The sequence below is a fragment of a genome, unplaced genomic scaffold (genome assembly GCF_019419815.1).
Source record: "Pyrus x bretschneideri cultivar Hongxiangsu unplaced genomic scaffold, Pyrus_bretschneideri_v1 Contig5, whole genome shotgun sequence".
Taxonomy (NCBI): Eukaryota; Viridiplantae; Streptophyta; class Magnoliopsida; order Rosales; family Rosaceae; genus Pyrus; species Pyrus x bretschneideri.
Window position 1 is genome coordinate 3,453,819 of NW_025999787.1, and position 21,380 is coordinate 3,475,198.

At 38.0% G+C, this 21,380-nt stretch overlaps 3 protein-coding genes across 5 annotated transcripts; 2 read left to right on the forward strand and 1 right to left on the reverse strand.

Moving 5' to 3' along the window:
• Nucleotides 1–4,117: 4,117 nt before the first annotated feature.
• On the forward strand, nt 4,118–5,754 carry LOC103961639 (protein SENSITIVE TO PROTON RHIZOTOXICITY 2-like). Its single transcript, XM_009374213.3, has one exon. The coding sequence runs from the start codon at nt 4,347–4,349 to the stop codon at nt 5,580–5,582; it is 1,236 nt and encodes a 411-aa protein (XP_009372488.2). The 5' UTR covers nt 4,118–4,346; the 3' UTR covers nt 5,583–5,754.
• A 9,891-nt stretch (nt 5,755–15,645) lies between these two features.
• Nucleotides 15,646–16,304, forward strand: LOC103961640 (histone H2B.7). Its single transcript, XM_009374214.3, has one exon. The coding sequence runs from the start codon at nt 15,733–15,735 to the stop codon at nt 16,135–16,137; it is 405 nt and encodes a 134-aa protein (XP_009372489.2). The 5' UTR covers nt 15,646–15,732; the 3' UTR covers nt 16,138–16,304.
• A 2,037-nt stretch (nt 16,305–18,341) lies between these two features.
• Nucleotides 18,342–21,109, reverse strand: LOC103961641. 3 transcript variants are annotated; one of them, XM_048569612.1, is made up of 4 exons: nt 20,953–21,109; nt 19,581–19,680; nt 19,344–19,478; nt 18,342–18,649 (listed from the first exon to the last, which is right to left on the reverse strand). In XM_048569612.1, the coding sequence occupies exons 2-3, from the start codon at nt 19,661–19,663 to the stop codon at nt 19,352–19,354; spliced, it is 210 nt and encodes a 69-aa protein (XP_048425569.1). In that variant the 5' UTR covers nt 19,664–19,680; nt 20,953–21,109; the 3' UTR covers nt 18,342–18,649; nt 19,344–19,351. The 3 variants fall into 3 exon arrangements, with proteins under 3 accessions (XP_048425569.1, XP_009372492.1, XP_048425570.1); XM_009374217.3 differs by lacking the exon at nt 18,342–18,649 and adding an exon at nt 19,108–19,255; XM_048569613.1 differs by lacking the exon at nt 18,342–18,649 and adding an exon at nt 19,108–19,270.
• Nucleotides 21,110–21,380: the final 271 nt, after the last annotated feature.

A 21,380-nucleotide genomic window follows, 5' to 3' on the forward strand; every position in this document is an offset into this window, starting at 1 on the left:
GGCCTAGCCTTCATGTGATCGTTCACCTCCCGCACCACACGCTCACCTTGGATCCAAGGCAGGTGCTAGCCTATCGTACAGACCACATTAGGTGGTTCCGACTCGTAGGTGACTTGCGATACTTCGCACAGGCTTCACATGATTGTAGAACTTGAGTGTATTTATTTACACCCAGCCTGTCGTACAGACCACATTAGGTGGTTCCGACTTGTGTGCAGGTTTAGAGCCGTACAGGTCACGTTAAGTGACTCCAGTTGACATATCATTTTACATTGATTTATTTCACCTGGCTTACTTATTTCATTGTTGAGATACTTGACATGGCATATACTTGGTTTTCACTACTCTCGAGCATGATTTCTATATACGTATGTATTATTACTTTCTGGGAAATTATACGGGTTTTACGTCGAGAGGTTATAATGTTTTCAAAAATGTTTTATTAAAAATTTTATTTTCAGGCCCACTCACCCTTGTTTTTGCGCCCCTCTAGGTTTTAGCTGTTGGATGTTCGTATCGACGAGGATTTGTGGCGAATCTCAGTATAGGTGGCTACCTCTGAGGGTATTATCCTTACCTACCCCACTGTACTTTACTTATGCTCTGATGTTGCGTGTGAAACGGGATCGTTCCCGCTCGCCATGCACTCTGGTCATTAGGCACTTTTAGATTTAAATTTATTCATATTGTCCACATCATTATACTTTATGGCTTCGTCACCTTCTAGGTGTCGGCCAACATAGCTCGATTCGGAGTCCTAATAGACATTCTGGGTTGGGGTGTGTCATTATCTACATTAAGGTAAGGGGGTGTGTACATTTAAAATTAGAAAAAATTGAAAAATTATATGAATGGGTACATATAAGATAAAAAAATTAATGGGTACAAACTTATTCTAATTTTATTTTTAATATTTTAGAAATGTTTTGAATTGAAAATTAATTAGGAGTTTAATAAGGGTGTAAGTATTAAAACCCAAAATCAATTACTAATTTGTATTTTTCAAAATTATGTAACTGACGTGTAATTCATTAATACATTAATGCTAGGGACTTTGATCAAAATCTAAAAACTGATAAGGTCTCAATCAATGAACATTAGAAATTAGGGAATGAATACTAATATTTTTTCTTTTTTCTTTTTACTTGATTTGATTTGATATTTGATAACTGATTCAGTTTTAATGACTCATATATCATGTGTGCAATTTGTGAGACTGATGCGAGAATTATACGCACACAAATTAAACCCTCTTTTTATCAATTGTAGTAAGTATGTAAGTAGGGATCGTTCTGGACTGGGGATTAGGAGGGATTGTTAATCACTTGGATTTGACTCAAAAACGTAAAAACAAGTTTAAAACACTATAATAGACTCAAAGAATGCAAAACTCAGAATAAGATAGATTAAGACTAAGACTAAACAAAATATGGGGGGGGGGATTGAGGTTTGGACGAATTTAAACTAAAATGAATAGATTGTAAAGAAAACAAATTGTAAATACGAATTTGACGGAAATGAATGGATGGGAAGCTAGCTAAGGGGTTCATCTCCACACATGTTATACTTGCATACAAAATGATTTCTAATTGCTTTTCAATAAACCATGAATTCTCAACACCCCGGGTTAATTAGGTCCGTTTAAATTAACCGTCAAGTTTTCCTTAAGTTAATGAATTGGATGATTGCATACGACAACCCAAAGCATTCCCCACAAGTTCCCTACATGAATTGCATAATAGCAAGAATCATTAAGTTCTTTGAAAACCATAAGTGTTGACGAGGCATTCGTTACTATGATTGCATGAAACTTATGCCAAGAATTTACTTAACGCGATTGTTTATAAGCAACCTCCACTACTTGTGAATATAAGTTCATAACTATTAGGTGAAACTCACTTATATTCTAGCGTCATATTCATGCATGAAAATTAAGCGTGCACTCTCAATAAACATACATAAATAGGTTATCAATCAAATAGTTAAACAAATTGAATCCACAACTTATGAAACGTAATTAGAAGTAATCAAATCATATCGCAAGCATAAACATGTATTTTGAATCCCCCCTAGCCAAGGGGGGGTTTAGTTCCTCATACGTACAAGACAAAGAGAATTGAAATTAAACATTGAAATCGAGGAAAAGCAATACCTAAAAATTCCAACAACTCAAACTTGAATTGTATGAACGTTTAGGCACTCTTCTCCTCCTCTTTGTTGTCGCACAAGATCTATAGATAGGTTTTGGGTTGGTGTTTGTATGGAGGAATGGTTGGATAGTGTTTTGGAGGGTTGGGGAGTGGTGGAAATGAAAGGGAAGAATGCTGGAATTGGAAGGGGTGCACGGCAAAGCTTGTGTTTCAGGATGTGTTGTGTGGAAGATGGTGTGTGTTTGTGTTGTGAATGGAGGTGTGGGAATGAATGAATTGTGTGATGGGATTGCATGGTTTTATAGGGAGAGAATGAGAGAGAAATGGGAGTGAACGTGGCTTAATGATGAAGGGTGAAAGCTGGAAAGCATGTGGCAAGGTGTGCGTATGTGCTGGAATGGTGTGTGTATGCACGGGTTTGGGAAGTTTTTGATGATTTTCTGGCTGCATGATGAAGAGTTAATAAATAATGCATGTAGGTGGCTGCAATGATGAAGAGTGAGAGCTGGAAAGGGTATGAAATGCACGGCAAAAAGGGGTTAATGGGGCTGGAATTGTTGATGTGCACGGCAATGCTTCTTTGGTGCTAAAATGGGTGCTGTTTTGCATGCCAAGGGATGTGTGATGAATGATGAAGAGTTGCATGTGCTTAATGATTAAAGGGTGAGGGGATGCAGCTACAATAATGCAGTGGGAAGGCTGGAAGTTTGAATGGGGAATGCACGGCACAAGGGAGAATGGGAGAGTGTGGTTGAATGATGAAGTTTTTAATGGGAGTGACAGCTAGGGAAAGTGTGCAGCTGCAATATGTAAAAGAATGACTAAATAATGTATGTAGGGTGCAGCTAGGTTGGTGGAAAGCTGGAATTAAAAGGTTTAAATGTCCTAAAACTAAAGGAAACAAGGATCCCTTGCACGGCAAGGGATGATGATAAAGGGAAATTTTGACATGGCACATGGCAAGGAAGAGGAAAGGTCAAGGGACCTTTGTTTTGTGTCCTAGAATGCATATGAAGTCTTCAAAGTGTTTGGGACATAAGGTCAATTAAAATTTGGGAAATGTCACACCAAGATAGGAAACCCTGGGCTTAACTTTCCTACTTCAAGTAGGAAACCTTCTTTGACTAGGATTCCTCGTTTGATTTGGAATCCTCTTCAATTTCGTCCATTCCTTTTGCTCCAAACATAAGCTATCCATTCCAAGCCCAATTTTGCTCCAAAATGCTCCAAAATGCACCTTTTTGCTCCCTTTGCCATGAGGACCTAAAAACAAACGAAAATAGCTTAAACTACTAAAACAACTATGAATTAACAACATAGATGCACGAAAACAAGCTAAGTAAGTCGCCTAAATATGCTCCTATCAGAGACCCATGATGTGCTCATAAACTCTAATGAATCAGAATTTAATTTGTTGGCTACCATTTATTTCACTGAAATTTTCATGTCTATAATACCTTTGTTACAAAAAAATTGGAGAAATCCCTATAAGCCTATACAAAAAATATCAGGAGGATCTTCTCTAGATCCTCTTTATGAGGATTCTGGGGATCCTCAAATAGTGTTTGTTCATCGTATATCGTGTGGTCAGTTTTCGTCAGGTACTATTCATATTTAATTTAAAATAAAAGTATTTAAAATGATTTGTGGTCATACGATGTATGATGAACGGACACGATTTGAGGATTCCCAAAATCCTCACAAAGAGAATCCGAAGAAGATCCTCATTCCAAAAATTAAATCTAGCTCTGTACCCCCTTCAACATGCAAGAAATAACCTAGCACCTGGCTATAGGCTTAGCAGGCAATTCGATGTAAGTAAAAAGATATAATAAAAAACTTATGGAACCAAAAACATTATTAATGTATAATATTATATACTTTTCTATCTCTGCACAAGGTCTTAGCTCGTCCTAATGTGAGATTAGTGTGATCATACGAGGAAGGTCGCAACTGGGGAAGATCGGTTGATTCAGTTGTGACCTAGAAACTCCAAGTTGACTTTTCTCGATCGCCGTCTCATATCTTAGCTAGCATACGTAATATTATATTTCTGAAAGCATGGTTGATTATTTCTTAATTCATATAAACCCAGTATTTAACCTTTCCCAGAAAAAGACCTGGCAACCACTCTGAGGAAACAATATTTCAGTCTCAAAGGAAGGCAGGTTGGAGAAGAAGTGAAACCGAAAGAAAATGATTTCTGCGGCCCCATCTGATTGTCTCCAACCTATGTTACAACAACAGCACCACCAAGGGTTGCAAAACTATGAAGACCCTCATCGGGTTTCTTCATTTTTACTTGAACCAAACTCCCCGACATCGTCGTTGGGCCCTGAGAATCACTCAACCTCTCTCTTCTACAACCTCTCAGTTCTCAAAGAAAAGGTTCATCAAGCCAAATCACTAGTCAACATCCTCATCTCTCCAGACCATCATCAAAGTCAACCCCATGAATCAACCACCATCGCCATGAGCAATGTCATACAAGAAATCATCGTCACGGCTTCTTCAATGATGTTCACATGTCAAAAGATGGCCCTTGGTTCCGCTACTATCCCAGGTAACAACACCAACAACGCTACTACTAGCACCACTACTGGTCAAGGTCTTAGTGATCATTGTGATCATAATCGCTTATCGCAAACAAACTTTGGCGTCACTGATAGCAATAAAATTGATCAATCCTCCTTCTATTCAACTCATGAACAAACACTCGATTGGTTTAGCGATAGCTTCAATGATTGTACCACTAGATATACGAGTACTAGAATTGTCAATCATAGTAGCCACAATGATAGGCATGTGCAAGGCAAGGAATTGCCTGTTTCTTGGAAAAACTACGACATTATTGAGCTTGATGCTTCTGATTTGTTGGCTAAATACACCCATTACTGTCATGTCTGCGGCAAAGGGTTCAAGCGTGACGCGAATTTGAGAATGCACATGAGGGCTCATGGGGATGAGTACAAGACGAGCGATGCTCTAAGCAACCCCTTGAAGAAAAATAACAACAATAATGATACTGCAGGAGGCATAGATGGAAACACTGAGAGTTCAACGAAATTGCCAATAAAGTATTCGTGTCCGCAAGAAGGGTGTAGATGGAATCAAAAGCACGCGAAGTTCCAGCCTTTGAAATCAATGATTTGTGTGAAGAATCACTACAAGAGGAGCCATTGTCCCAAGATGTATGTGTGCAAGAGGTGCAACAGGAAGCAATTCTCGGTGTTATCTGATCTACGCACCCATGAGAAGCACTGCGGCGATCTGAGATGGCAGTGTTCATGTGGAACAACATTTTCAAGGAAAGATAAGCTGATGGGGCACATCGCCTTGTTCACTGGGCATACGCCGGTTATGATAACTTCTTTGACAAGGAGTGGGAAGGTTGATCAGCAAAGCCATGGATCGCAGATGCAATTGGGATGAATCTTGATGTTTGATATGCACGGTCTTAGATGTTTGATATGCACAGTCTTATCTTATGTGTCAATGAAAATGTTTAGCTACAATAATTAGCAGTATGGTTTGTGAGTTTAGCATACACATTGTAATGAATTAAACGTACTTATTTATTCTAGCTCTGAAACTTTCGATTCAATTTTCAAGGAACAAATCTGTACTGATCCCAACCTGTGTGTAGTATTAGTTATTAGAATTGGGAAACCTATTCAGTTGGAACTACAAAGCAATCTCTGAACTGATCCCAAACCTGCGTGTAGTATTAGTTATTAGAATCGGAGAACGTATTCAGTTGGAAATACAACACAATCCGATTATTCTCTAATTCAATACCCTTAATCACATTATTAGGGTACATATAGTTTATGAAAAACTGATAATTTTGGTTTTTTTTAATTTATATGATTCAACTGAGACGTATTGGAATACCTTCCTAAATCGGCTCAATACTCCGTCTGAAGATTCTCGAATCATATCGTAGACTATTACCCTTCTCTTACTGAAGGTTAAAGATTTCTTATATCGTACACTCACATAAATTTGTGAACAAGTCAAGGACCTCAACACTGCATGGAACACACGGGTGGTGGAGCATGGTCAGTTGTCTTGCATCATCAAATGTCACAATGACGTATCCACACGACAACTGTGGTGTCTCAAGTCTAAGGATCACTTGCGTTATTGCAACTCTTAAAGTGTCTTGCTTTACACGTAAGTGAAGTTCTATGCAATATCCTTCGATTGATCCATAAGTGAACTCACTCTCTATTGAGCACCTACACACTTGTCTTAATATCTACACACGAATGGCTTGAGATTTCTCCCAATCGAGCAGACTTAGAGTGTACGGGTCTTTCTAGATTATCAATGTCTATTTAATAATCCCTAGACTGAAAGCAGTTTAGAATATGATAGTTGGATAGAAGAAGGTCTCTCAAATCTAACTTCTATACCTTACTTTTTTCTTTATTCATTATTCATTGACTCACATTTCAGACGTACTACGACTAATGAGATAATCTTTACCAATAATCTTACACTTTGATTAGATTAGTTTGATTAATCATTTGTATTTATCCTAGAGATTACCACTAATGATTGGTTTGTAATTAGGGCATACATATAACAAGAGTAAAAGCTTTTCAAATCGTGGCAATTTTAATTCCTATCAAAGTCGCCAAATTGAATCTTCTCTATTTCCTTCTCTTTAAATTTAGAGTAGAATTCAATCTGAGCACAATCAACCTCTTATCTAAAGATACTGATACAATTTGTTTGTTTGGATGATTTTTGGTTATAGTTTTTGGATCGGTTTCTTAGGGGTAGAATAGCAGAGATTTAAAAGGATATTGGAGTGTGGTTTTCAACTTCCAGGTTGTACAGAAAAATGCAGCAACCATACTTCATTAAGTGGAGAAAATGTGCAAGGGTATGATACATTTCCATCAACCATACTTGTGTAAAAAGAGTTGGTGATTAGACAATTTAAACACTAAAATTACCTTACTACTCCAGATTAAATCATGGCCCTTCATTGGGATTTAAGTGATTTAATCTGGAGTGTACATTTGTCAGCCGTTGGAGTCTAACCCTTCATTTTCTTCTTCTTCCTTCTTCGATGCATACAAGACTTCTTGCTCAGGAACTCCTTGCTGCCTTCGACCCCTCGACTCTAGGAGCTGGTTAGCTTCCAACACTCCCTTCTAAACTGCTTCTAGGAGTCATTCCGAGCAAACCCCTCAGGTAATTAAATCTCTCATTCGGTAGTGCTTTTGTGAATATGTCTGCGATCTGATCTTCTGTGCTGCAATAAATTAGTCTAATTGTATTGTCCTGCAATGTTTCTCTGATGAAATGATATCTTCTCTTGATGTGCTTTGTTCTTTGATGGAAAACTGGGTTTTTGGTCATGGCAATTGCAGAGGTGTTGTCACACAAGAGTGGTGTGGCATCAACATGTAATTCACCAAAATCTTTGAGTATAAACCTTAGCCAAATAGCTTGAGCCGTTGCTTCTGATGCATTCACGTACTTCGCCTCGGCTGTGGATAGTGCAACACTTTGTTGCTTCATAGAGGCCCACAAAAACACCCCTGAACCAAAGGTGAAAGCGTAGCCCAATGTGCTTTTGCTATCATTTTCACTGCCACCCCAGTCACTGTCACAAAATCCAATTACGATAGTTGACTTCCCCATTTCATACTTGATTCCATAATCTAGTGTTGCTTGCACATATCTCAGCGCTCTCTTAGCTGTGCCCATATGTATCTTGCTAGGATTTTGCATAAACCTAGAAAGTAGGCTTGCTGAGAACATTAGATCTGGCCTTGTTGCAATTAAGTACAATAAATTGCCAACAATGCTTTTGTAGAGACTAGCATCTGCAGATTCACTTCCCTCATCCTTCTTAAGTTTCTCATTTGCAATTAGAGGTGTAGAGACCGGTTTGCAACCCTTCAAAACAAACTTTTCAAGCAAGGTTTCAACATACTTCCTTTGATGAATGAAAATGTTGTTTGCCTCTTGAATTACCCTAATGCCAAGAAAATGATGCAAGAGGCCAAGGTCAGTCATTTCATACCTCTTCATCATTTCTTCTTTAAACTCTTCAATCATTGCAGCATCATTTCCAGTGTAGACAACATCATCCACATAGATTGAGACAATGAGTGTCTTGTTGTTGCTTTTTGTCTTGGTGTAGAGTGTAGCTTCACTAGGACTTTTCTGAAATCCTTTTTCAGTGAAATAGGAATCAATCTCACTGTACCAAGCTCTTGGAGCTTGCTTTAGGCCATAGAGAGTCTTCCTTAACTTGTACACTTTTTCTGGAAACTCTTGACTTGTGAACCCTTGAGGTTGATCCACAAACACCTCCTCCTCTAGCATTTCATTTAGAAATGCAGATTTGACATCCAATTGATGTAACTTCCAACCCTTCTTGGCTGCTAGGGCTATCAAAGTCCTTATGGTGTCTAACCTTGCTACTGGAGCAAAGGTTTCATTGAAGTCTACACCTGGTTTCTGTGAGTAACCTTTGGCCACCAACGTGGCCTTGTTCTTTTGCACGGAACCATCTAAATTGAGTTTTGTTTTGTACACCCATTTCACTCCAATCACAGGTTTGTCACTTGATTGATTTACAAGTTCCCAAGTGTCACTGTTCTCTATCATTTCAAGCTCTTCCTTCATTGCTTTCTTCCAAGCTTTGTCTTTCTCAGCTTCTTCATATGTTTCTGGTTCTACTACATAGTAATTACATGTAGCATAAATCTCATCTAGGTTTCTCAATCTCACTAGAGTTGAACTTGGAGTTGTTATCTATGATTGACTTGATTGTGGACTCATACTAGCTTGTTGTGGAGCCCCTTGTATGTCATTATTATCTGTGACTTCTTCTTGAACTGAGGTCTCCATAAGCTCCCTTATTTGCCTTTTGTTGAGGACAAGTTGTAGAGAGACACTGTCATTTTCTTCTATCTTTGTTTCCCAGTTCCATTTTGAGTCTTCATCAAAGATAACATTCCTTGATAGGATTATCTTCTGAGTTAACACATTATAAACTCTATACCCTTTCTCACTGGTACCATAGCCTACAAAAACACCCTTGTTACTTGATTTCTCCAGCTTGTGCCTTAGTTGGTGAGGGATGAGAGTGTAACCCCCTGAGCCAAACACTCTCAAGTGCTTCACAGAGGGCTTCCTTCCACTGAACACTTCGAATGGTGTCTTCTTGTCCAGTGCTTTAGTAGGGCACCTATTCAATAGGTACACTGAGGTGTTCACAGCTTCACCCCAGAGTATATAAGGCATGTTCTTCTCATGCATCATAGACTTAGTCATTTCAACTATAGTCTTATTCTTCCTTTCTGCAATCTCATTCTGTTGTGGTGAATATGCCATAATGAGTTGCTTCTCCAACCCCACATCTTCATAGAATGCATTGAACTCATGTGAGGTGTACTCACCTCCCCTATCACTTCTTAGTTTTTTGATTTGGTATCCACTTTGTAATTCCACCATTGCCTTGAACTTCTTGAATATTGTGAATACCTCAGACTTGAATCTCATGAAATACAACCAACACATCCGTAAGTAGTCATTAATGAAGGTTAGGAAATACCTGTTTCCACTGATTGTTGTTGTTTGCATTGGTCCACACACATCTGTGTGAATCAATTCGAGTGGCTTTGTTGCCTTCTAAGCCTTGCCAACTTCAAATGGATCCCTGTGATGCTTCCCAAATGCACATCCTTCACAGATTTCATTGTAGTGATCCATTTTAGGTATCCCTTGTACCATTTCATACTTTTGTAGATTTTCTAGGCTTGTCATGTTTAAGTGACCAAACCTCTTGTGCCATAGTTTCATAGAACCTGTCACACTTGCTTTCCTTGTCGCTTCATCTAAGTACTTTAAGGGCTAGTTTGGTATTGCTGTGCTTTGAAAAAAAGCTGATTCTGCTGTGCTGTGAGAATAAGCAGCTGTGAAATAAAGCAGCAGAGTGTTTGGTAAACTTTTTTGTAAAAGTGCTTTTGAGAAAAAAAAAAAGCAGGATTATAGTGTTTAGTAAACTTTTATGTAAAACAGATGTGAAAAAAAACCAGTTTTTCAAAGCTAGCTTTTGCAGCTTCTTGTTTTTGGCTTTTTTTCACCCAAAACTGTGAAAAAAAGCTGAAGCTGAATGTTTACCAAACACAAAAATAGCTTCCAGCTTTTTTTGATACCAACTTTTTTCAGAATCACCTCAATACCAAACCAGGCCTAACACAAGTGGAAAGCTTCTGTTTTTCACTTCCACTTTGGTCACCAAATTTGATAGGGATCTGTCATCATAGATCTCAGCCACAGTTCCCCCAAAGAGTAGGAAATACCCATGCTCCATCATTTGACCCATACTAAGTAGATTTTCATCCAGTCATGGCCCTAGCATTACCTCCCTTATGCATCTTCTTCCTTTCTTGGTGTTGATAACCAGAGTTCCCCTTCCAGTGGCCTTGACAATGTTTCCATCTCCCATTTTCACTTTTCCAGTGAAGTTTCTGTCAATGTCAATGAGTAATGACTCGTGTGCAGTCATGTGATTGCTGCAGCCACTGTCAATGTACTACACTTCATTGTTTTTCTCCACTTTTGCACTGAAAGCACAAAACACATTTGCTTCTTCCTCCATTTGATTTGCGGAGTTTACTTGCTGCATATTCTTTGATCTGCAGTCTTTCATAATGTGCCCAAACCTGTTGCATTTGTGGCACCTAGACTTGTCTTTGAACCAACACTTTCCAAGATGAAATTTATCACAATGTTTGCATTATTGTTTGGTTCTTGGACCTGCATTAATGTTGTTGCCTTGGTTAGGTCTAGAGTTGTGACACCCTTTTCCCTCCCATTTCTTATTCTTGCCCTTCCACTGTGGTTTCTGATTGCTTGCGTTGACTTGACTACCAGATCCAACATTAAGTGATTGAAAGGCTTTCTCAGGTGCAAAATCAGCATGCCTCTCGAGTCTTTGGTCAAAGGCTCTTAAGGATGACATCACATCTTGCACACTGAGAGTTTCAGTGTCTTTGGTTTCTTCAATAACACTCACTATCGAATCATATGGTTTAGTCAAACTAATCAATAGTTTCTGGACAATTCTTTCATTAGGCAATTCTTCACCATATGTTTTCATCTTGTTTACAACATCAAACTGCCTAGTGAAGTAGTCTTTTAATAGCTCATTTTCCCTCATTCTTGTATACTCGAAATCTTTTCTAAGGGACTGAAGTTTTACCTTTCTGACTTTAGTGTCTCCTCTATACTCTTGTTGTAAAACTTCCCAAGCTCTCTTAGCAGTCTATTCATTTGCTATCCTCGGGAAAATGGTGTCTGAGACAGCACCTTGAATGATTCCAAGTGCTCTAGCGTCCTTCATTCGATCCTGCTTCAATGTTTTGAGTTGTGTTTTTGTGAGATCCTCCTCTAGAGCATCGATCTCCATCTTAGGTAGTTCATACCCGTGTTGAACCATATCCCATAGATCATAGGATTTGAAAATGGTTGTCATTCTTATTCTCCAAAAATCATAATTCTCCCCATCAAAGACTGGAGCTTTTAGCTCATTGCTACTGCTGGATCTCTTCATTTTTAGAATTGTTTGTTGGTTGTTGTTGTTGAGGACACTTCATTGGTGCTCCCAAAAGTTTTAACTTGCACAAATTACGCCCAAAAATTTTCCAGACCAGAAACTGAGCTCTGAGGCCATGATACAATTTGTTTGTTTGGATGATTTTTGGTTATAGTTTTTGGATCAGTTTCTTAGGGGTAGAATGGCAGAGAATTAAGAGGATATTGGAGTGTGGTTTTCAACTTCCAGGTTGTCCAGAAAAATGCAGCAACCATACTTCAGTAAGTAGAGAAAATGTGTAAAGGTATGGTACATTTCCATCACCCATACTTGTGTAAAAAGAGTTGGTGATTAGACAATATTTAAACACTAAAATTACCTTACTACTCCAGATTAAATCATGTCCCTTCATTGGGATTTAAGTGAATTAATCTGGAGTGTACATTTGTCACTCACACATTTAAACAAACAAAAAACTAGCCATTGGAGGGCAACCCTTCATTTTTTTTCTTCTTCCTTCTTCGATGCAGACAAGACCTTTTGCTCAGGAGCTCATTGCTGCCTTCAACCCCTCGACTCCAGGAGCTGGTTAGCTTCCAACAGATACTTGATAATGGTTTTAACTACTTTCGTTGCCATATTTTCTACATGAACGAACACAAATTAGTTTTCTCAAAATATTATCGATGTCCATTTGGAGAAGAACGTCACTGTCTTGTCATTGTGTATGGCATGCGTGCAAAGCAAACAATCACAAAACAATCTCCAAAACCTTCAAATTTTCCACGCAACGATCTATCACCAGGCTATGCTATGGTACCAATGATATGGACAAGGGAAATGCTAAAGAATTAATACAAAAGAAATACAAATTTGGAGTTTATGGAGGAGGAACCATGACTTCTTAATCTTGGGTTTATGAAGGAACTTGACCTCTAAATAATTCACATTATTTGGTTCAACAATTCTCTTACATTTTATTCAATAAACCCTACACCTTTATATAGGTGAAATTTACGACCAACCATGAAAATATAAGGAGTTTTAAGTGACCATATAGATCAACATAATCACATCAACTGGGTATTATATAAATGCGTATGAGAAGAAAATAACTATGAAGAAATCACGTATCAAAAAGTAGTTTAATTGTGCAGTTTACGCAGGTTTTATTATAAGAAACCAATCATGATGGTAGAATTTTGGTGGCAAGTGCGCAGGGTCGGCTTATGGGGTTTGCGAGGTGTGTGACCTCACAAGCCCCAATGAAACAAGGGACTCCGGCTGCCAAAAATTACAAAGAGGAATGAGAGGATATGCATGTGGGAGAAAGAAGATGCGTTGCCTTGGCCACACTTTGTATTTATTTTCATTTAATCATTATTTTTGTACAAAAAGGGCCTCTATATTCAGTAGAAAATTGACCTCTATAACCTGGAAAAACCTGTTCAAAGCAGGAAATGACTATTATACCTTTCTTTCTTACTTTTATTCCTTTCCTTATCTCATTTTCTCTCTCGTCCTTATTTAGGCCTAGTTTGGTACTGAGGTGGTTCTGAAAAAAAACTGGTATACAAAAAAGCTGGGAGCTGTTTTTGTGTTTGGTAAACATTCAGCTTCAGCTTTTTTTTCACAGTTTTGGGTGAAAAAAAGCCAAAAACAAGAAGCTGCAAAACCCAGCTTTGAAAAACCAGTTTTTTTTCACATCTGTTTTACATAAAAGTTTACCAAACACTATAATACTGTTTTTTTTTTTTTTTTTTTTCAAAAGAACTTTTAAAAAAAAGTTTACCAAACACTCTGCTGCTTTATTTCACAGCTGCTTATTCTCACACTACAGCAGAAACAACTTTTTTCAAAGCACAGCAATACCAAACCAGCCCTTACTCTATTATCGTGGCTTTCTCTCCATTCTCTCTATTCACTCTCTCCCGTCCTTCTTTCTCTTTAATGAAGAATAAGTCATTGGTGACTACGAGGATCACCAGATCCCAACTGTTCAGTCGATCAGCGACTGCTACATCGTAACTGGCACGATTCCTTCCAGAACCATCATCAGCCTCTAATGGCGGAGCCAACATGGGGTCATTGGTTGTTTTTGACCCCAATAACTCTAAAAATTCCAAACAGTTAAGGCAAACTAAATTACAACCCTTTCTTCCTACTTCTTCTATTTTCCTTATCATATGTGTCTTCCTTTTATCTCTCTTGTATGAAATACCTTAGTTGAAAAACCTTGGCAGTCTTCAACATTACTCCACTGTATATATCTTACATCCACCCTCGACAAGCCTCTACAAATAATAGTAGTTGACGACAAATGTTGGCATAAACTTTCGGCAGATGTTGACAGGGATTGGCATGTGTCTACTAGGTACTCGATGTAATGGCCCAATTAAGCTTTTTGATTCATATTATGACCCCATTACTTGAAAATCATGGCTACGCCACTGATAACCTCCATGAGATAATGAAGTGGATGGTGGCGGCGGTGGGGTTTGAGAAGGAGTGATTGCACATGTGTATAAATTGTTAGGAGAACTAGGTAATAGAAACTGCAATGCAACGTTTGAATCAAAATATAAAAAGCTGAACCAGGAAACCAACTTGCAACGTAAAGAAGTCTGAATCCAAATACAAAAAAAATAGGAGTTGCAAGAGGTGTGAAGCTTTAGAGGCGTGTGAATGATAAAAAAATAGAACCATGAAACAAACACTGCAACTTAGCGCCTGAATCCAATAGTAAAAAATAGAACTAGGAAATGGACACTACGTTGCACTATATGGATTCATATTGACCTATTCCAAAATAAAAAAAATACGAAAAAGAGGTGTTAGTTGAAGTGAGTGCTAGCTATAGTGACAAATTTTGTAATTTTTGTTTTATTTTAAAAGCATTTAGTTTCACAATATATGATTAACTTATTTATAATTAACATAAATATTATTTATATATTGTTAATATTGTAACTTTTTATTGATTTTATACAAAATCACCCTACATCTGAAGGCCCCTTAATAAAATGAACAACAATGCTACTTTTACTCTTAAAATGAAATGAAATTTTGGTTGATACTTGTGCTTTCTGAATATTTGGACGAAGATCCAACAGCTTCACGAAACACAAAGTGCGCCCTAAGACCATCTTCAACCCTTGGGTTAAAACCTAAAATTTTTGGAAAAATTTTAGGTTTTAACCCAGAAATAGTTTTTATACTCGAACCCTTATGGATTAAATGTTTAGCCCAAGATTTGTAAAGAATGAATGCATGATAATTTTTTTTCTTAAAGTAACTTTAAAAAAAAAAAAAATTATGTAGGCTATCCTAATTTAATTTTATGAACATTTTAACCTAACAATATTTAGATTTCGATAAATTTTGGAAAATCTCTAAACCAACACCATGAAACTTCTGGAACACTATGAAAGAACAAGAAACATATGAAATAATTTTCTTTTAATTACTTTAGCCGTTGGATTTAAATTTGAACCTTTAGATCTTTGTTTTTACTATTGAATTTGATCATATTAGATTTTACTCGTTGAATTCAATGAATTTATAAATATAAAACTAAAAAAAAAAAATACACATATACGGTGAGTCAACCCACTAATTCAGAGTGAATCATGGGCTAAATTTACCTCAAAAAATGAGTTTTGGGTTGGAGCAAGTTGAGAAATGTTTAAAACCTAAAATTTAAATTTTACCACAAGAGTTAGAGCAGTCTCAAAATTCTAATTTAAAAACAATTTCTAAACAAATTAGCCCAAAAATTCTACCGCTCAAACATATCCGATCTCGACCGTCCATATAACCTCCCAAAAATCAAACCGCTCCACGTCAGCGATCTGCTTCTCACAAACCCAACCAATCAAACCTCACCGCCTTCCCTTGTATATACAGAGCCCCAAGCTAAACGCCTTTCATTCACTCACGACCTTCGTCCGAAAACGCTCTGTATTTCCCCGTTTTCTGCAAACCCCAATTTTTTTCGAGAATCTGACACCAATGGCTCCAAAGGCAGAGAAGAAGCCGGCCGAGAAAGCCCCCGCTGAGAAAAAGCCCCGCGCCGAGAAGAAGCTCCCGAAGGAAGCCGCCGTCGCCGGCGATAAGAAGAAGAAGAGATCGAAGAAGAGCGTGGAGACGTACAAGATCTACATCTTCAAGGTCCTGAAGCAGGTCCACCCTGACATTGGGATCTCCAGCAAAGCCATGGGGATCATGAACAGCTTCATCAACGACATCTTCGAGAAGCTCGCCCAGGAGTCGTCGCGGCTCGCGAGGTACAACAAGAAGCCGACGATCACTTCTCGAGAGATACAGACAGCGGTGCGTTTGGTGCTACCCGGTGAACTTGCTAAGCACGCCGTCTCTGAGGGGACTAAGGCGGTGACCAAATTTACTAGCTCTTAGGGTTGTGTAAGGGTGTTTTGGGAAATGGGTATTTGGGGTTTGGGATGGATTTAGGGTTTTTAAGGTGTAAAGTTTGAAATTGGGATGGGGATCTTGAATGATTAGGGTTATATGGTATTTTGCTTATTGATTTCTTGATAGAATGGAAGATTTTATCTTTTATTTAATTTGATTTTTGTTTAATTTTGGTAGATGATAATTAGTAATATTAACACATACTTGAGCGATGAATTCTTTTTTGAAAATTAATAAACGAAGAGTTGGTTTTGAATACTTCACACTGATGAGCTGTGAGATGGACGGTGGAGATGGTGCAAGTAGACACTTTTTCAGTGAGATTTTCGTTGGAGATTGTATATGAAGTGTTGCAAGTTTTCATGGCGGTAAAATTATAAAGAGCGTGAAACAGGACTTGAACTGTTACCCTGGATTTTGACCCTACATTAGATATAGGGTGATTGTGTAGAGGAGTGTCGAGACAATTTATATGGAACGGGTGTATAATAGAAAATCACAGATGACATTAGTTAAGAGAAAAATTAAGATTAATCTAATGGCATTACACTGTTGGAAGAGCATTTTCTCGCGAAATAGCAATAGAGCTTTTCCAAACATTTGTAATTCGTGGTTTAATTAGACAAAGGCATTATGATTTATGCCATTCCACTTAGCATGAGAAGACCCCCGGATAGGTTAATATGGCATTATGATTTATGATCGAAGGGGTATGTTTTCTGTTAAGAGTGCTTACAAAGTGGCACGCGAAAGTTGTATGCCGGTGGCTTTGCAGGCCTCTTCTTCTTGTGGAGGGAGTGCTTATCAAGGGCTTTGGCAAGCTATATGGAGGGCAAGGGTACCACCCAAGGTTAAAATGTGAGGGTGGCGAATTTGCTCTGACATCCTTCCTACTAGGGCTAATCTGTTGCAAAAAGGAGGGCGGCTTGTTGTGTCTTGTCCTCGGTGCGATGCTCCCGTCGTGTCGGCCAGTCATGTATTCAAGGAGTGTTCTTTTGCTTGTGCCGTTTGGAGCGCCTCCCCAACGGGTTAGATTTGGGGTGTTTTCCCAGGGGAATTGCCCAAGGATTGGCTGCTTTGGGTTGTGGAGGAGCGAGGGGTGGATTTCGATATCGTGTTAATGTTGCTCTGGACCTTATGGACGGAGAGAAAAAGGTGGTTCGGGAGGGGACTTCTGCTGACCCGTTGGAGGTGGTGCAAAGGGGGTTGTGTTGGCTGCAGGACTTCCAGGTTACTAAAGCAGCCCCACTATCGTAAAACAGCCGCAACAGCAGAAGTGGATGGCACCTAGTGATGGCTGGTTCAAATTGAACGTTGATGGTGCGGCGAGACTGGAGTTGGGTGAAGGTGGCGGGGGAGCTGTTCTGCGTGGTGGTGCTGGCATCTTCCGTGCAGCAGGAGTGTGGCGATTCCAAGGAATTGACTCCGTTAAACAAGCAGAGTTCTTAGTGATCAGAGTCGGTTTGCAACTCGCTTTTCGTGCTGGATGTTGGTTAGTCCAGGTAGAAACGGATTCATTGGAGGCTGTTGAAGCCTGCAAGGGAGGAAGCGTGGATTATTCAAGTCTTGGTTTCATTCTTTCTGATATCTGGGAACTTTTAGCTAAGTTTGTTGAGTGTTCCATTAAGTATATTCCTCGTTAGTGTAATGGCGAGGCTCATTGCCATGCTAAGTTTATTTAGTCGTGACTCTGCAAACCTGGTTTGAGGAACCCCCAAATGTTATAAGGGTGGTGCTCAACCAAGATTTACAACCCTATTGAGGTATTAGTAACAAAGTTATCGCATATTCATAAAAAAATAAATAAAAAAATAAATAAAAAATAAATAAATAAAACGGTTCTAAGAGACAACAAAGCGACAAATCCATTACATGGAGCATTCTTACGGGTCAAAATATTCTTATACAAATCGACCATCCTCTTAGACTTTATTTACTTATCCCCATTAAGCAAGGTCCCCTTACAACTAGTTATAACGTTAAGCAAGTTCAAGAAAGAGCAGTGAGAAACACAAGGAAATGATAAACACACACTCAATTTCTGCTCCTACACACTCCGGTTTATTCTTGTCCTTATTTTCGTTTGATTGATTTAATCCGGTGGTTAGAAATGAAGGAGGGGGTGTGAAAATCAATTTTTGAAACATACTGTACATACACAAATTCTCTTTTTAAAGGAACTGCTAATATGGTCTCAATAACGTCATATCGTATCAAAGTTTGCAAGATCCGTTATTTGATAAAGACAGACGTCTTGTACAGAGAATTTTTGTACATCACATTACCATGAGATCTAGTTCTATGCAGATCAAGTGACCAAAATGAACCATGAAACTAAGCTTGCATCTTGTACTGCTTACTGACACCTTTCAGTTACATTCAGCATCGTCATATTTCATTACTCACTCGTGTTGGGCGGTTGTACGCAAATATCAGTAAACATCAATTCTGAGCCATGTTCATATGCAGAAGTTCACCACCAAACCAACATAATTGTCTGTAGGAAGTGAGGACGCAATAAACTCATTCAATACGAGTAGGCGGGATAAACCCTCTAAACACGTCTGAAAAACTTACTAATCTGAGACTAGGAAATCCCAGCCCATACTATTTAGCATTCCACATAAATTATGCTAAAAAATAAAGGTATAAACAGCATACAGAAAACGAAATGAAATTAAAATAAATTATAGAATGGATTAAGACACCTATGTCTAGATCTCGGATAAATGGAAATTTTATTGATTTTCACCTCATACGGCTCCTCGTTCATTTCTTTTGAAGTCATTGGATACTTTTCCTGAAAGGCTCTAGAAAGATATCTTCCTTCAGCAAAAAGAGAATGAATGTTCGTTTGATCTTGATTTTTTTCACCCAATTAAAGAAATTACTACTTCTCTTTGAACTTTTATGATTTTTCTTCATGAATCTGAAATGAGATTATGAGGCTTACAGTGAAAATAGAAACGGAAACGAAAAATAGTAATACTAGTAATATTGGTTTACAACGAACATGAGAAGAATCTTAGACCTCTATATATCATTTTGATGTTGTAGATCAAGAGAGACCTTCTTGGTCCAAAATACAGACAAGTCCATTCATCTGGAGTAGCAAATTCCAAAATGATTCAACTCAGGTATAATGCACGCTAGTGTTTACTCAAAGTTATTCCCGAGAAAAGATATCATACCGTGATGATCACTTCTTCGGGTAGGTCTGGTAGTCAGGTCCAACGTCACGAGAACCAGTGTTTATATAAGGCCCTCGAAATGTTGCCTGGGGTGATAGTGGCTTTGATGGGTCAATGACAGGCTTTGGCGATGACCTGCATAACATAAAATCACATGATTCTAACTTTCTCCTCATGAATCAATTAACATAAACCTATATTGTGTATTAACCATCCTTGAAATGAGAATATACTTACGCCATGTAAAAGGGAAATGCCAAGCCTGCAGCTGCGAAAATTACCAAGCCAGTAGCAACAATTGCATTCCGTGACCGGGCCATGGAGAGTATGCAGGAAACTAAATATGAAGTAAACAAGGAACATAACTGTTAATTCAGATGGATTCTTGTTTGAAAATTAAGTGAGTACGAAACTAACTATTTGGCATACTCCAAGTGAACAAATTGCCACGAAAATTCCAGACCAGTATCAAAGTGAGAACAAACATCTAGTTTATTTTCATCACCAACGAACACACCATGTTTAAACGAAATGTTCAGTCGACTGTAAATTTGGACAAGGAAATGCTCAACTGATAAAACAGATTGGCTTCCAACGGTAAAATGCTAGCTTGGCCAATGTTTGTAAACATGGTAAATTTGGGGTATGCCTATGTGTAAATTTATCCAGCAGCTAAGCATTATATATGCCTACCTAACCTCCAAACTATAAGAAAGCTACAAATATCCTACTTTCAGCTCAAACACTAAAACTTATGTTCAGATCCTACTAAACAAAGGAAAAGATACATTTCAGTTTCATCTAGTTGGCAGTTAGAATGCACAAACATTGCACATAATCCCACTAGGACTGATCGTAAACCTAACCAAGATTACAACAAACAGATCCGTCATCAATGCCTAGCTCTATAATTACCAAAAGTTGTCTCCACGAAGACCGATGCACACATTTCAGTATACTAACAGTCACATGAATACTGATTGTTTAAACACCATTCACACTCAAATTGCTTAAAGAATTCCAACTCACACTGACCAAGCAAAGATAACCAAAAGGAAGACGATCGGAGACTTCAGAATTCAGAATAATGGTATTCCGAAAAGAATCTAGGATTACTGGTATAGTCAATAAGCTAAAGAAACAGTCTACAACTTCCCCGACTAATGTAATGTCGAAAAGAGCCCCATACGTCTCCGAAAGGAGTTATATCACACAGAACAACTTCCAACTATAATTCTCCACAGATTTTCAGATTTCTTGGATCGTGAATAAACCCTCCAACTCACATTAGAAATTGAAAGGCTTGACAAGCCTCAATTTTCACAACAAAGAATGAACACATCCATCATTCTGTTAATCATGGATTTAATTTTTCCGCACATTTTGATCCCAACAGATATTTAGCCATTCACAAACAAAAAAAAAAGAACAAATTTTTAAATATATTGGGTAATATTAACCAAAATTCAATACAATCATATATAAAAAAAAAAAAAATGGAAGAAAAACCCTAATTTTAAACAAATTGAATGAAGAAATGAATTGGGGGAAATACATGGGTTTCAATCGAAGTTTTCAAACAAGAAATAACAGAGAATTTTTGAAGCACCTGAGTCACTTCCGACTGACGCCGATTGCTGATGAAAGAAGTAATAACTCGCCGAGTGCTCTGACTCTGTTTAAGACCCGGGCTTTAGCAAAGTAGAAGACAACGTTGGGTAGGTATTTGGGCTAATGCCTAAAAATGTGGGGCTAAACGAAACAACTGAATAAATTTGGGCCATAAAATTAAGTCCAATTGTGGCATTTGGCAAACGAGAAATAATTTTTGCACATTTGTTTTTTCAGTATGCATTTTTGTCTCTCGATGTTTTTGTATCATTAGAAAGATCCTCCAATAATTTATATCATTCCTTCTACTGATGAAGAACTTGTTCCTATTTCGAAGATGTTTTCAACTATTTAAACAGTCTATATTTTAATTCATAATTCTTATATTATTCTTATAAAAAACTAGATACATTCAAAATTATTTGG

Bases quoted from the DNA above. Each gene is read 5' to 3' on its own strand.
- LOC103961641 (XM_048569612.1), bottom strand. From the start codon at position 19,663: ATGGCCCGGTCACGGAATGCAATTGTTGCTACTGGCTTGGTAATTTTC. The intron at 19,479-19,580 runs GTAAGTATATTC...TATGTTATGCAG, and splicing joins GCATTTCCCTTTTACATGGC to GTCATCGCCAAAGCCTGTCA.
- LOC103961640 (XM_009374214.3), top strand. From the start codon at position 15,733: ATGGCTCCAAAGGCAGAGAAGAAGCCGGCCGAGAAAGCCCCCGCTGAG.
- LOC103961639 (XM_009374213.3), top strand. From the start codon at position 4,347: ATGATTTCTGCGGCCCCATCTGATTGTCTCCAACCTATGTTACAACAA.